Source organism: Rhinopithecus bieti, unplaced genomic scaffold (assembly GCF_001698545.2).
Source record: "Rhinopithecus bieti isolate Rb0 unplaced genomic scaffold, ASM169854v2 scaffold_19840, whole genome shotgun sequence".
NCBI classification, from domain to species: Eukaryota; Metazoa; Chordata; class Mammalia; order Primates; family Cercopithecidae; genus Rhinopithecus; species Rhinopithecus bieti.
The window spans coordinates 511,004-526,928 of record NW_016809771.1 but is presented as its reverse complement, the minus strand read 5'-3'; the positions used below and the strand labels follow the sequence as shown (position 1 = coordinate 526,928).

General features: G+C 38.2%; 1 protein-coding gene across 6 annotated transcripts in view; it reads right to left on the bottom strand.

Annotated features, from left to right (window-relative positions):
- The window catches only part of SEC24B (SEC24 homolog B, COPII component), an 87,101-nt gene that overhangs the window by 50,926 nt on the left and 20,250 nt on the right, over positions 1–15,925 (bottom strand). For 2 of the 6 annotated variants that reach the window (XM_017890412.1, XM_017890413.1), the window contains exons 4-5: positions 11,882–11,986; positions 1,150–1,230 (exon numbers count right to left, since the gene is read on the bottom strand). In XM_017890412.1, the coding sequence (XP_017745901.1) occupies positions 1,150–1,230; positions 11,882–11,986 (186 nt within the window). The other 4 variants (XM_017890414.1, XM_017890415.1, XM_017890418.1 and 1 more) reach the window with 3 other exon arrangements.

The window sequence follows — 15,925 nt, the reverse complement described above, 5'->3', positions numbered from 1 at the left end:
TTTTTTGAGACGGAGTCTCTCTCTGTCACCCAGGCTGGAGTGCAGTGGCGAGATCTCGGCTCACTGCAAGCTCTGTCTCCCAGGTTCACATCATTCTGCCACCTCAGCCTCCTAAGCAGCTGGGACTACAGGCGACCGCCACCATGCCCAGCTAACTTTTTGTATTTTTAGTAGAGACGGGGTTTCATCGTGTTAGCCAGGATGGTCTTGATCTCCTGACCTCGTGATCTGCCCACCTTGGCCTACCAAAGTGCTGGGATTACAGGTGTGAGCCACCACGCCCAGCAGTATTTTTAAAATATTACAAGGCAATTCCATACTGAGCTGAAAAGATTGAAGTTTTCTACTGATTCATAGAATAGTGACAGCAAGATAGTATATATATATATATTTTTTTAAGTATAGAACATTCCAACTTCAATTAAACTTCATCCTGGATCATCAACAAAGAGATAAGAAATAAAGAGAAGGGCAAAACTGCTTTTTCTGTTAGTTTTGAAGCTTGGAATCATTAGAAAAAGAGAGACAGAGGTCAGGTACAGTTGTCAGGTTGTCAGTGATAGGAGACAGGAGAGCAAGAAAACTCACAGTATAAAATATTAAAATGAAATGATAGTTTTTTCTTTCAATACTATCCACTCCTGTACTTGAATGTAACGGCTAAAGTGATTTCAGATATAGTTAAAAAGTGATGTCTCCAAAACCTACCCCCAAGTTGGGGGTAGCATCTATTTACCTACTAGAGGCAGCCAGAAGTCACTGAGGGAGCAAAGAGTCAAAGACTATACTCAGAGGCTGGTTGAAAAGAATTCAAAGACCTAAGCATGAGAATAGAAATATAAAATTTATTTAAGGAGCAGTTATTCTTTAAAAAGAAGGGGAAAGAAGAGAAAAGTTATTGACAATCTTTTAGAAAAAGACAGAGTATGATAACAACAAAAAATAATAGCCCCAGAAACAACCTTCATAGTTGTTAGTTAATGCTATTAATGCTATTAAGTTGCGGCTGAAAAGTGCCAGAAAAATGTCCTTTTTTTCTTGTGAAAAATATAGCCTGCTATTTTGTGTAATGTATGTTCACATTTGAAGGCAATTGATGGTCAATAACTTTTAAAATGAAGAACAAGCAAGCACAAAACAACAAATTACCTGGGTAACTGCCTCCTTCCAGGGCATCATAACTGTTGGGCATTGGAGAAGCACTGCTTGTGGTAGAAGAGCTGTCAACACCTAAAAAGAAAACCAAAACATCTACTAGGTTTAAAATGATAAAGTATCTTAAACCAGCCTTTGGCAATTTTGAAAAAGATGTTTTGGCTGAACTAGGAAAATTCCTGATTCTAGTAAGAAAGTGAAATGATTGATGTCTACAGACATTTTAAAAACCAATGAATTTCTGTTAAGAATAGAAGATGAGAGTGGAGAGAAAATGAAGCCGATGAGTGGGATAAAACTCAGTTAAACATGTAAGGCATCTTAGAGAAGAACAGATATTAAACTATTAAAAGTAGTCAAACACATAAATAAAAATTCTAAGTTGATAGAAATGTTAATATAGTCACATCTTAAGGATTACATCTACCAAATATATGTTATCATTTTTTTTGTTGTTGAGACGGAGTCTCGCTCTGTCGCCCAGGCTGGAGTGCAGTGGCCGGATCTCAGCTCACTGCAAGCTCCGCCTCCCGGGTTTACGCCATTCTCCTGCCTCAGCCTCCCAAGTAGCTGGGACTACAGGCGCCCGCCACCTCGCCCAGCTAGTTTTTTGTATTTTTTTAGTAGAGACCGGGTTTCACCGTGTTCGCCAGGATGATCACGATCTCCTGACCTCGTGATCCGCCCGTCTCGGCCTCCCAAAGTGCTGGGATTACAGGCTTGAGCCACCGCGCCTGGCCTATTTTATCATTATTAATGATAAATACTAAATACATTTTATCAATCTTAGGGTATATTAAGGTAATTAAATTTTAATGACTTTTATTTATATCATAGCACACTGTTTGAGACTGATAAATGAGGAGTCTGTAGCTTAGGTTGCTATCTGGCATGCTACTAAGTTTTTCCGTGTCTCAGTTTATATAGCTGCAGAATAGAGATTAAATAATACCTGCCATATTTAATAAGGTAATATAAATGAAAGGCACACTAATTTATATAAATGTCAGATATAAGAATTTTTATTATGTGTGCTCATTCAAAACCTGTTAAGATGAGAATTCAGTGGCAATTTATGATGAAATCTGGTCACAGGTCACATGAATAGAACAAACAATATACTTCTTCCATTCATTCAACACATATTTTGAGACCTACAATTATCCTAGGTACATATGCTAGAGTATATTATGATGAAGAAAACAAAAAATCTGCATGATCCCTCTATTATGTTAGAGATCTTGCTCTGTTTCACAGTAACACAAAATTCTATGCTACAGAGGTTATCCCTTGCTCTTTTTTTTTTTTTTTTTTTTTTTGAGGCGGAGTCTCGCTCTGTCGCCCAGGCTGGAGTGCAGTGGCTGGATCTCAGCTCACTGCAAGCTCCGCCTCCCGGGTTCCCGCCATTCTCCTGCCTCAGCCTCCGAGTAGCTGGGACTACAGGCGCCCGCCACCTCGCCCGGCTAGTTTTTTTTTTTTTTTTTGTATTTTTTAGTAGAGACGGGGTTTCACCGTGTTAGCCAGGATGGTCTCGATCTCCTGACCTCGTGATCCGCCCGTCTCGGCCTCCCAAAGTGCTGGGATTACAGGCTTGAGCCACCGCGCCCGGCCATCCCTTGCTCTTAATACCAATATTATAACTGGTATTTAAACTACATTTAGGTTAATTTTCAACTGTGATAGGAAAAGAACAGGTATGCATAATTATCTTTCATTGAATAATTTTACATAAACATGAGAATTAGGTATACTGACTCAGGGCATAACAGCTAATGCTTTTTGTGTAGGAACATTTTCTTATTAGCAAAGAATATGATTTGGAGGCAAAGACTGCAGTTACCTCAACTCCATCATTTACTTGCTATATAAATTTGTGGTTTTTTTCTCCTGAGAATAAGTGAAGGTAACTTGCTATATAACTCTTCTGCAAAATGCTAACAATTTTTTATATGTCCTATGTGTGGTTTTTTATGTTCTTACAAGGTCTAAATGAGACAGTGGATATGAAGACACCCATAAAATAAGTAATAGGTAGAAGACACTAATATTTACGAAGTGCCTTCTTCGTGATAAGTAGAACAATTTTGCACATATATTTTTCCTCTTAATAAATAATGGAAAGTAATGCCCTTTCCTTTTGTTCCTTTTATTTGTGAATTTTAAACTAAAGCAGAATGCTGATATATCAGGTCAAAAGTCTCCAAATATTCATCAACAGATGAATGGATAAACAAAATATGGTATATCTATAAAATGGGATATTATTTAGCCATAAAAATGAAGTACAGATGCACACTACAATGTGAATGAAACCTGAAAATTTGCCTAAGTGAAATAAATCAGACAGAAAAGGTCATATATATTATATAATTCTATTTATATGAAATATCCAGAATAGGTAAATCCATAGAGACAGAAAGTAGATGGCTGTTGCCAGGGGCTGAGGGGAGGGGAAAATGGGGAGTGACTGAGTGTAGGATTTTCTTTTGGGATGATGAAAATGTCTAGTACTTCACAAAGTTAGATAGAGCTAAATAGAAGTAGGGGTTACACAACACTGTACATGTATTAAATGCCACTGAATTATACGCTTTATTTTTATTTATTTATTTTTTTTATTTATTTATTTATTTTTATTTTTGTTGAGATGGAGTCTTGCTCTGTCGCCGGGGCTGGAGTGCAGTGGCCGGATCTCAGCTCACTGCAAGCTCCGCCTCCCAGGTTTACGCCATTCTCCTGCCTCAGCCTCCCGAGTAGCTGGGACTACAGGCGCCTGCCACCTCGCCCTGCTAGTTTTTTTTTTGTATTTTAGTAGAGACGGGGTTTCACCGGGTTAGCCAGGATGGTCTCGATCTCCTGATCTCGTGATCCGCCCGTCTCAGCCTCCCAAAGTGCTGGGATTACAGGCTTGAGCCACCGCGCCTGGCTTATACACTTTAAAATAGTTAATTTTATGTTATATATATTTTACCTTAATAAAACTAAACAATTTACCATGACATTTCAATGGGGAAATAATATTCTTTTCAGCAAATGGTGCTGGAACAACCAGGCATATCCACATGCAGAAGAACAAAGCTGGACTCCTTCCTTACACCTTACACTACAACTAACTCAAAATGGATCACAGACATAAAATGTAAGTGCTAAAACTACAAAACTCTAAGAATACAGGAATAAATCTTCATGACTAAATGAATTTTTAGATATGACATCAAAGGTACAAGCAACAAAAGAAAAAAAATAATTTGGACTTCATCAAAATTAAGAACTTTGTGCTCTAAAGGTTATCATATCTTCAAGAAGTAAAAAGACAACCCACAGTATGAGAGTAAATATTTGCAAATCATATATCTGATAAGGGGTTAATGTTCAGAATATGTAACACATTCTTACAACTTAACAATAAAACAACAAATAACCAAATTTAAAATGGGCAAAAGATATTTATCCAAAGAAGATAAACAAATGACCAATAAACACATGAAAAGACGCTCAACATCACTATCCATTAGGAAAATGAAAATCAAAACAACGAGATACCACTTTATATCCACTAGGATGGTTATAACCAATCCAATGAGGATTCCAATTTTTCCACATCTTTGCCAAAACTTATTACCAAAGATGTGGAGAAATTAGAATCCTCGCTGGATTGTAAAATGGTGCAGTTACTTTGGAAAACAGTTTGGCAGTTTCTCAAAAGTTAAATACAGAGTTCTGACCCAGCAATTCTACTCAAGAGAAATGAAAACATAAACCCACACAAAAACTTGTCGACAAATGTTCACAGCAGGATTATTCGTAACAGCCAAAAAGTAGAAACAACCCAAATGTCCATCAACTCATGAATGGATAAATAAAATGTGATACAGTCACATATGGAATATTTTTTGGCAACAAAAAATCATAAAGCACTGACATATGCCATAATGTGGATGAACCTTGAAAATATTATGGTAAGAGAAAGATGCAAGTAACAACCACATATTATATGACCTCTACATATAAAATGTTCAAAATAGACAAATCTATAGAGACAGAGGATTAATGGTTGCCTAGAGCTTTTTGTGGCTGTGCGGGGAGGGTAGAATGGGAAGAATGCTAAAACGTATGACGTTTCTATTTTGGGGTGAAGAAAATGTTCTGGAATTACATAGTAGTGATGTTTGCTACTTTGTGAAAATGCTAAAAACTGCAGAACAGCACAACATAAATAGGTGAATTTTATGGTATGTGAATTATTTCCCAAAACTGCTATTAAAAATCATGGGAATTCTAAGAAAACTTTTAAATGTATATATCAAGAAATAACCACTCTTGAAAAAAAATAAAGTCCAAAGATAAAAGATTACTTATACATCCACTTATTCCAAAGAACAGACTACTACTCAATTATGCCGTTTAGCTTCTTTCATGTCAAATCAACTGTTAATATTTTAAAGATTGTTCGTTTTAATAATGCTATAAGCTTTAAAGTATTAATTTTTTAATTCTATTTTGTTTACTAAATAGTTTGAAAATTGCTAGTTCACTTTAAATTCACTTTCAGAAGAAAAAATAACTGCAAATCTCTATTTTTGAATTTGTCAAAATAGCAAAGCAACGTTACAAACCCAAATAAATCAGTAAGATAAACAGACTCATGATATTTTGCTATTTAGATTAATGCAATCTAATTAATGAATTAATTAGAGGTCATGCCATTACTGGCAAACAAATCAAAAAGGTATTTTTAAAATACAGTACCTTATTGAACTTGTATGTTAACATTCTGAACATGCTTAAAAACAACCTTCACAAATTTCCCCAGCATCTTAGTGAATAAGATCTAAATGCCTTCACATTGTCATAAAACAAACTTCAAAAATTTGGCTTCTACTTGTCCTTTTCACCTGCATCTCTCACCTGTCTGTTCCTTTACCATCCTCTGTTTTACCTTATGATGCAGTTACACCCAACTTCTGACTCTTGACCCAATACTACATTTTTTCTTCTGTTTATGCATGATGCATGTTGGTTTGTTAGCCATAATTTCCTTTCTCCACATGACAAATTACTACTCATCCTTCAAATTTCAAATCCTTTGTCAAACTTTTCCTGTATGCCCACAGAAAATCATTTCCTCTCCTATGCAGGGGCACATTCTCAACCCTGAATTAATACACTTTTCTTTTCTCTTTTTTTTTTCTTGAGACAGAGTCTCACTCTTGTCACTCAGGCTGGAGTGCAGTGGCATGATCTCGGCTCATTGCAACCTCCGTCTCCCAGGTTCAAGTGATTCTCCTGCCTCAGCCTCCGAAGCAGCTGGGATTACAGGCGCCGGCCACCATGCCTGGCTAATCTTTGTATTTTTAGTAGACATGGGGTTTCACTATGTTGGCCAGGCTGGTCTCAAACTCCTGACCTCAGGTGATCCGCCCATTTCGGCCTCTCAAAGTGCTAGGATTTACAGGCGTGAGCCACCCTTGCCCGCTTACACCTTTCAAGTTGTACTGTAATCATATGGTATCTGTTTCCCTATCATAGAAGTATTTGATGGCCATAGCTATGCATTAGCTATATATTGATCTTTGGAATCCTGATAGCAAGCAAAATACTGCTTTCAGCATACAAACTGGTTTCCACTCAATCAATAGCTTTGGTACTTGTCCCATGCTTAACACCTGGATAGCATCAATTTGCCTCAGTCACTTCACACTGCAATTAGTGATATTAAGTATTCTGAGATCAAATGGGGGTCAAGTATGAAATGCAGTAGTTGGAAGTAATTTTCTCTCATTCTTTTACTGGCTCTACGTTACAGCTTGAAAGAAGAAAAAAGGAAAGAGAAAAAGAGGGAGCTGAAATCTAAAGAAGTAACGAGGAGAACAGATAAGAAGAGCTCAGAATCCTTGAAGCTAGGGAAGAGTATCAGAAAGCAAGTAAGCCTTTAAAAAATAAAGGCTTAAGCTGTTCTCTCTCTAAAAGACAAGCAAAATGGGTCAACAAAGGTAATATACTTACTAGTATTGCTAAACTTTTTGAAATTAACCAGATAATTTGAGATTTTCTCATGTCCACTCCCTACCAGTTGAGGAAAAAGACACCTGACATCTCTGAGCTGCTCCTCATTAGTAACAACAGATCTCATAATAACACCTACTCCACAGGGCTACAGTTACAACTTAACAGATATCACAAGTGTAACACATATTAGCAAGAGACTCAGGAAATGTTCTTCGTGTTCTCTCTTCCCTCTATCTCCAAACAGTGCTACAGAGTGGAGAAAAACAAAACAAGACAAATACTTCCTGATAGATTTTCGAATTGTTTTTTTTCCTCAGCTTTCAGCCAAACTTTCCTCAATACTTAACACTGCTAACCCAATAGCTTCTGATTCTCCAACCTGCTGGTTGATTTTTCATCACGGTTCAATGAAATTTTTTCAAAGTTGGAGAACAACCCCACATAAACTAAACACACAAAAATCTCACAAATAAAGGGAATACATGTCACCGAAATGCTTAAGAAGTGAAGCACTCCAAATTGCTACTTTATTAGACACTTACATGCAATCCCCACACCAATTTCAGCCACTTTCTTTTACCTCTGTACATATGAAAAAAATTATTGTAACTGGGCAGGGTTTAAAAAAATAAAATTCCTTTTAAAGCTAGACTTTCTTCCCATCTCACCACTGAGAATGTTTCTTTAATTTGCAACCAACAAAGATATTATTTTAAAAAACCATGAAGAGAGAGCACCAAGACTATAGTAAAAACATCAATAATATGGTCTTATTTTGTGGAATAGAAAAAAAACACAGAAGTAAGATAACATCTAAGTTTAATACTGTAGTGACTACCGTCATGTGCCCTTTACTTCCCACCTACTCTTGTGGTTTATGTTCTCTCACTGGATAGGAAGACACCTTCTTTTTCATATTTTCCTGCAGAGAGACCTCAGTTTGAATCCCTACTCTGCCTACTGAGCAGCTGTGTGAGCACAGACAAATGTTACTTAACCTGTTCAGGCTGCCGTTAATTCATCTGTAAAACAGAGTTGATTATTTCTGCCTTGCAGAATTGTTAAGAAGAACAGACAAGAACACAATCTCAATGCTGGTAACGACAGCTCATCTTTCTGAGTGTTCACCATTTGCCGCACACTGTTTTAAGCCCTTTACAAACAACATCTTCAATCCTTAAAACAACTATATGTAATTGTTACCATCATTATCACAAAGCTAGATAGTGACAAAGTCGGGATGTGAGTCTAGAAAAACTGACACAAAAGCTCTGTACTGCTATGACAGGCATTCAGTAAATGCTAAAAATGTTAGGTATTATTAAAATACAAATGTCATAAAACTCAAGAATTTTAAATTTATAATATACTCAAGAAAATAATAAACAAGATATTAGAAAAAAGCCATAAATGCTATTTTTTTTTTTTTTTTTTTTTTTTTTTTTGTGAGACAGAGTCTCACTCTGCCACCCAGGCTGGAGGGCAGTGGCGTGATCTCGGCTCCCCGCAACCTCTGCCTCCCAGATTCAAGCGATTCTCCTGCTTCAGCCTCCAGAGTAGCGGGGACTATGGGCGTGCGCCACCACACCTGGCTAATTTTTGTATTTTTAGTAGAGACAGAGTTTCACCATTTTGGCCACATTGGTCTCAAACTCCTGACCTCAGGTGATCTACCTGCCTCGGCCTTCCAAAGTGCTGGGATTACAAGCATGAGCCACTGCACCTAGCTACCAAATCTTTCTGATCTCTCTCTTTTTTTTTTTCTTTTTTGGAGAACAGAACATTTACATAGTCTCAAAGAATCTCCCCACAAATTACTTATTAATTTTAACAGCGAAAAATAGTAACTTTATGGTGGAGAAACCTGGCAGATACCACCTTATTCAAATAATAAACGTTAACCTCATCAATATGAGAACAAATTGACACCATGTGCCTCAAATAGGATGCACTGAGAACACAACATTGCTTTAGTGGTAATCCTCCGAAAAATGCATGATCTGAATTTAATCACGAGGAAACCTCAGATAAACCCACATAGGGGAACATTTTACAAAATAACTGGTCTGTACTCTTTGAAAATGTTAAGGCAAGGAAAGAGAAAGGCTAATGAACTGTTGGAGACTGAAGAACTCTAACATGACAACTAAATTCAACGCATGATCCAGATTGGATCCTGGACCATGAGAATAGCTATAAAAGATCTACTTGAGACAACTGAAATTTGACAATGAACTGTGTTATCAGATATTATTGCATCAATGCTCAATTTCTTGATAACTGTATTTTGGCTATGTAAGACACCGACCTTATGATTAGGAAATATAAATAAAGTATTAGCGGTAAAGTTCATGATGTCTCCAATTTACTTGCAAATGGTATAGAAAAAATATATTGATAAAGAATGATAAAGCAAGTGTGGCAAAACGCCTTGGACCGGGCGCGGTGGGCTCAAGCCTGCTAATCCCAACACCTTTGGAGGGTGAGACGGGCTGGATCACTGAGGGTCAGGAGATCGAGACATCCCTGGCTAACACAGAGAAACCCCGCTTCTACTAAAAAAAAAAATACAAAAAAACTAGCCGGTAGCAACGGTGGCAGCGGGCTTGTAGTCCAGCTACTTCGGGAGGCTGAGGCGGGAGAATGGCGTGAAACCCGGGGGCGGGAAGCTTGCAGCTGACTGAGGTCCGGCCACTGCACTCCAGCCTGGGCGAGAGGAGCAAGCTCCGTCTCAAAAAAAAAAAAAAAAAAAAAAAAAAAAAAGTTATATCTGGGGAAAGTGCTACATGAGGGGTTCTCTTTACACTTCTGTGAGTTTGAAATTTTGTTAAAATTTAAAATTACAAAAAAAATTTCAGAAACACAGATGGGTACTTACATATCTAGAGTAAGAAAAATTATTTCCCACCACTCCCAATTTTTATCCCCTCGAGTCGCATATAATGATTTACATATTTTTAAATGCACAATAGAAATTTTTTGTTAAAATGATTGTAGAATAGATCTTCCCATTTAGAACAAGAGAATTATGGTCACATATAATAACTTGAAAGATCACCACTTATTGGTTCAGTCTTAAACTATACGTTGAGCATCCCTAATGTGAAAATCCAAAATCCTAAAATGCTCCAAAATCCAAAATTTTATGAGGGCTGACATGACACCACAAGTGGAAAATTCCACACCTGACCTCATACGACAAGTCACGGGCAAAACTCTGTATCATGTACAAAATTATTAAAAATATTGTACAAGACCGGGTGCAGTGGCTCACGCCTGTACTCCCAGCACTTTGGGAGGTAGAGGCGGGCAGATTATGAGGTCAGGAGATCAAGACCATCCTGGCTAACATGGTGAAACCCCATCTCTACTAAAAACACAAAAAATTAGCCTGGCATGATGGCAGGCACCTGTAGTCCCAGCTACTTGGGAAGCTGAGGCAGGAGAATGGCGTGAACCCAGGAGGCGAAGCTTGCAGTGAGCCGAGATCACTCCACTGCACTCTAGCCTGGGCAACAGAGCAAGACTCCATCTCAAAAATATACACATATTGTACAAGTCTGGTGAGGTAGCTCATGCCTGTAATCCCAGCACTTTGGGAGGTTGAGGTGGGTGGATTCCCTGTGTGCAGGAGTTCAAGACCAGTTTGGGCAACATGACGAAACCCCATCTCTACAAAAACTACAAACATTAACTGTGCAGGGTGACCTGTAGTCCCAGTAGTCCCAGCTACATAGGAGTTGAGACAGGAGGATGGTTTGAGCCTGGGAGGCGGAGGTTGGTGTGAGCCATGATTGTGCCATGCACTCCAGCCTAGGGGACAGAGTGAGACTCTGTCTCAAAAATAAAAAACAAAACAAAACAAAAAATACATATAGTACAAAATTACCTTTAGTTTATATGTATAGGTGTATATCAAACATAAATGAATTTAGTATTTAGACTTGAGTCTCATCCTCAAGCGATCTCACTATGTATTTGCAGCAAATATTCTGAAATCTCAAAAAATCTGAAATTTGAAACACTTCTGGCTCCAAGCATTTCAGATAAAGGATATTCAACCTGTATTAGAATTAATGGGAACTGAACTGCTTAATTTTTAGCAGTGTTCTACCTATTAAAGGCAGAAAAAGATATTAAACAGTTTGCAACACATAACCATATGCACGACTTCTTCAACTAGCAAGATATGTACTACTTCATGAAGCAGGAAAATAACTACAAATTCTGGGCCTTCTAAATACATGACAAGAAGAGCCAAAAGGACCTCACTAAAACACTGTCCTATTTCTCTATCCCTATTATAAAATCCGCATGGCTTATTTTGATTAGACTAAAGTAGCATGCAAAGCAGAAAATGAAGCATTATTCCTAAAACGATGCTAGAGCAATCACCAGCCAAAAGCTTCAGTCAGGACTCATTATTTTGCATGTGACATGGAAGGAAATGCATTTCTGAAAGAAGAATGCACTCTACTATCATGAAAGAGGTATTCTGATTCTATTATTTACAATATGGCAAAGATGCCTAAAGGAGGAAAAACAAAACAAACACACACCTCATTTTATGTGACACACCTTCTATAATGCAAACCTTGTAAGTTCATCATGCTAAATCTTCAAAGACTCTTTTTTAAAAGGCTAAGTAAGACTGTAGAAATAAAAAAGAAAACTTGAGCAGGAAAAGATCAAGAACTGGTGTAAAGCTAAAGCAGACCTGCTTCCTCATCCTCCTCCTCCTCTTCCTCATCATCGGAAGTTGATGACAAGGGAGTTGGTGCGGAGCTAGCTTGGTTATTAACATATTCACCATACTGCATGCCTGTAAAGTGGAAAGCACAAACATAAGAGTCAAACCAACAGGAAAGATGAGAAATAAAATTTTGACATTGCATTAAAAGTGAGAAAGAATTCTGACATTCCAAAGAACATCCCAACATGCATATTAATATTAGCAAATTTATTATCAAAACTAGAACCATTAGAAAATCTCTGCAAAGCAGTTTAGTAAAAGCAGCTTTAATATGAACTGGCTTAAGTGTGAAAAGGTATCTATCATGTATTGTCCAATACAGTTAGTATTTAGGAAGCTGCAATAATACTCTCTGAAAAGTTTACTGAGCTCTATACACGTTTATTTTCTTTGACCTTATGACCCTGTGATATACTTCCTTTGGGACTGTGCATTTTCGGTGGGCAGTGATCATTATAGTGAACTGATTTTGTACAGCATACAAAACACATACTTGGCACCTTTCTTCTGCTAATGTTACCTTGATGGTAAACTCAGTTCCCATAACAGAAAAAGAATGACAGTTAAAGAAAAAAACTGTATTCGGCATAGTTCTCTGCTAACAGTAGATACTCTGGGAGGGCGGGGTCGACGGGACAGGGGGGCTGGGAGACTTATTAACTGTGACCATACAAGTGTGAGAATTACAGAAAACTGAATTTTCTGAGACAGTCATGTCAGTGTCATCCTATTGCCTACATGTGAGTCTGAAGCAGGTGATTAAGACTGGTCCTTTGTGAAATACACCAAGAGAAGGCAGATTCTGTGGAAAAGGGCCTAATAAACTGATAATGGGAACTGTATACTACTTCCCTTTTAAAATGTAATTGGGTATTTCTATTATTCGATCTGGCAGAATCAGGACTTTAAAATTAACATCTATACAATTTTAACAGGGAAAATAAAATAATCTTAATAGAAAAGAAGGCCGGGAGCAGTGGCTCACGCCTGTAATCCCAGCAGTTGCCAGGCTGAGGCGGGTGGATCACGAGGTTAAGAGATTGAGACCATCCTGGCGAAACCCCATCTCTACTAAAAATACAAAAATTAGCTGGCCGTGGTGGCGCGCGCCTGTGGTCCCATCTACTCGGGAGGCTGAAGCAGGAGAATCGCCTCTGCCGGGAGGCAGAGGTAGCAGTGAGCAGAGATCGTGCCACTGCACTCCAGCCTGGTGACAGAGCAAGACTCCATCTCAAAAAAAAAGAAAAAAAGAAAATGAACACTTCATAAATAAGAATAAACATCCTTGTATGGAAAATCTCATAGCTCTACTTTGAAAAAAAAAAGAAAAAAGAAAGCCCAGAAACATAGTGGGGATTTTCAAGAACATTTCCTAATATTGGGGGTACAATGAAGCCCTGCCTCACCAAAATCACATGGATGGTAGTGCTTTAACGCTTTATTTTTTTTTCAGGTGACTAGCATACTTGATTAGCATGGGTAAACAACTCTTCTCTAGAGAAAGAAAAAAGCCATTAAGAAAAAAATTTGAGTTGGTAGAAGCAAAGGTTAAACTGTAGATGAATGAAGCTTTGATCTTTCAACAATGACTAAAAAGTCATGGAAAAATCTGCTAGCTTTGCTGAAACATCTTTCAAAATCAGTAAAATAGCAGCATCACAAATTCATCTGGGAAAATAAAAATCAATGTAAAATAGGTTCAGGTAATACAAGAAACAAACTTAATACCAAAAACAAATTCAGAGTGGCACATTCTTCTGACAAAAAAGCCCAATTAAAACAAAAATTTGAGCCAAGCACAATGGCTCATGTCTATAATTTGAGCACTCAGGGAGGCTCAGGCAGGAGTATCACTTGAAGCTGGGAGTTCAAGACCAGCCTGGGCAACATATTGAGACGCCCATCTCTGTAAAAAGTAAAAAAAAAAAATAGCCAGGCAAAGCGCTCTGCTCTAGGTTGGGTATAGCACATACGGACTACAACAAATGGGGAGCTACAGCCGGCAAGGGGTTGACAGCCAAGTCATCTATTCTAGGATACGTGAATGCTTCCTGAAGTGCCTCTAATTCAGATTGTCTTTAAGAGCCAAAATCTACGTATGAGATACATAGGTCAAATATACAAGGTGGTAAAATATGACACCCTTTCCCAGAGCTCAGCCTGAAACTCACTGTAGAAATGTATGTACACCGAGTAGCTACTCTACCACCACCAAATGGAAAAGAAATGTTATATCATGATTTATTCTATCTTAACCAGAGCTTCCAAGGTATAAATCTACTAAACCAAGAAACATGAAACACTTTATGGACTCTAACATGACGTAGCATTCTGTTACTCAAAGGGTCCCAATATTTTCGAAAGGACATTTAGTTTAAATTACCTACCATTAAAGTACCCTCAGGCAAACCTTTCCAGGAGAACATATCCTTGGTGCTGCTTAATATTCTTCAGTGTTCCCTAGATACAGCTATTCCGGGAATAAATCAAACTAATCTTAACAGAACAAGTCTCTTGTGGAGATTAGCTTTTTTAAATTCAGGAGTTCAGACTTTTGAGTAACTGCTCTCTTTCCTGAACTGGAAACTAGGTGTACACACTAGAAGACTTTTCAAGGGTCCCCACAAAAGAATGGTTTTAAGGAAATCAATTTTCAGATGTTGATTCTCATAAATACTCTCTTTCCTCAAACTTATCCACATAAAAAAGTGCCCGTGTTAATGACAGCCTTTCTTATACTTTACAAAGGAAACACACGACCTTAGTTTATCCTAATTCTTACTATGACACATTGCGCTAATGTATACAAGCCTCTTATATAAAGTACACAGTAGGAAATACTGAACAGAGAAGGAGCATGACATTGTGGATAAAGATAGGGACTCTGGGTTAAACTCCAGGTTCTACCACTTACTACTGGTATGTCCTTGAGCAAGTTACTAACCTCTGTTCTTCACTTACATTATCTATAAAATGGGGTAAAACCTCACATGGTTGTGGTAAGGATTAAATGAGTTAATATATTTCAAATGCTTAGAATGGTGCATGACACATACTAAATATGAAATAAATGTGAGCTATATCACTAACTTTAAAACATCTTTTGTATATATTTAATTAAAATTATTTTCAGCTGTTCTTTTTAGGTCACATAGTTAGAAAAAAAAGAACCTCCCACTAACCTGACTGGCGCACTCAGTCCTACTAATTATTTTACTTATTTTTTCTTTTCTCTTTTTTTTTTTGAGATGGAGTCTGGCTCTGTTGCCCGGACTGGAGTGCAGTGGCCAGATCTCAGCTCACTGCAAGCTCCGCCTCCCGGGTTTACGCCATTCTCCTGCCTCAGCCTCCCGAGTAGCTGGGACTACAGGCGCCCGCCACCTCGCCCAACTAGTTTTGTATTTTAGTAGAGACGGGGTTTCGCCAGGATGGTCTCAATCTCTTAACCTCGTGATCCACCCGCCTCAGCCTGGCAACTGCTGGGATTACAGGCGTGAGCCACTGCTCCCGGCCTTCTTTTTCTATTAAGATTATTTTATTTTCCCTGTTAAAAATTGTATAGATGTTAATTTTTAAAGTCCTGATTCTGCCAGATCGAATAATAGAAATACCCAATTACATTTTTAAAAGGGAAGTAGTATACAGTTCCCATTATCAGTTTATTAGGCCCTTTTCCACAGAATCTGCCTTCTCTTGGTGTATTTCACAAAGNCCAGGATGGTCTCGATCTCCTGACCTCGTGATCCGCCCGTCTCGGCCTCCCAAAGTGCTGGGATTACAGGCTTGAGCCACCGCGCCCGGCCTTATTTTTCTTTTTATTTTTTTAAGACAGAGTCTCATTCTGTCGCCCAGGCTGGAGTGCAGTGGCATGATCTCAGCTCACTGCAACCTCTGCCTCCCCAGTTCAAGCGATTCTCCTGCCTCAGCCTCCCAAGTAGCTGGGATTACAGGTGTGTGCCACCATGCCCAGCTATTTTTTTTATATTTTTAGTAGAGACAGGGTTTCAC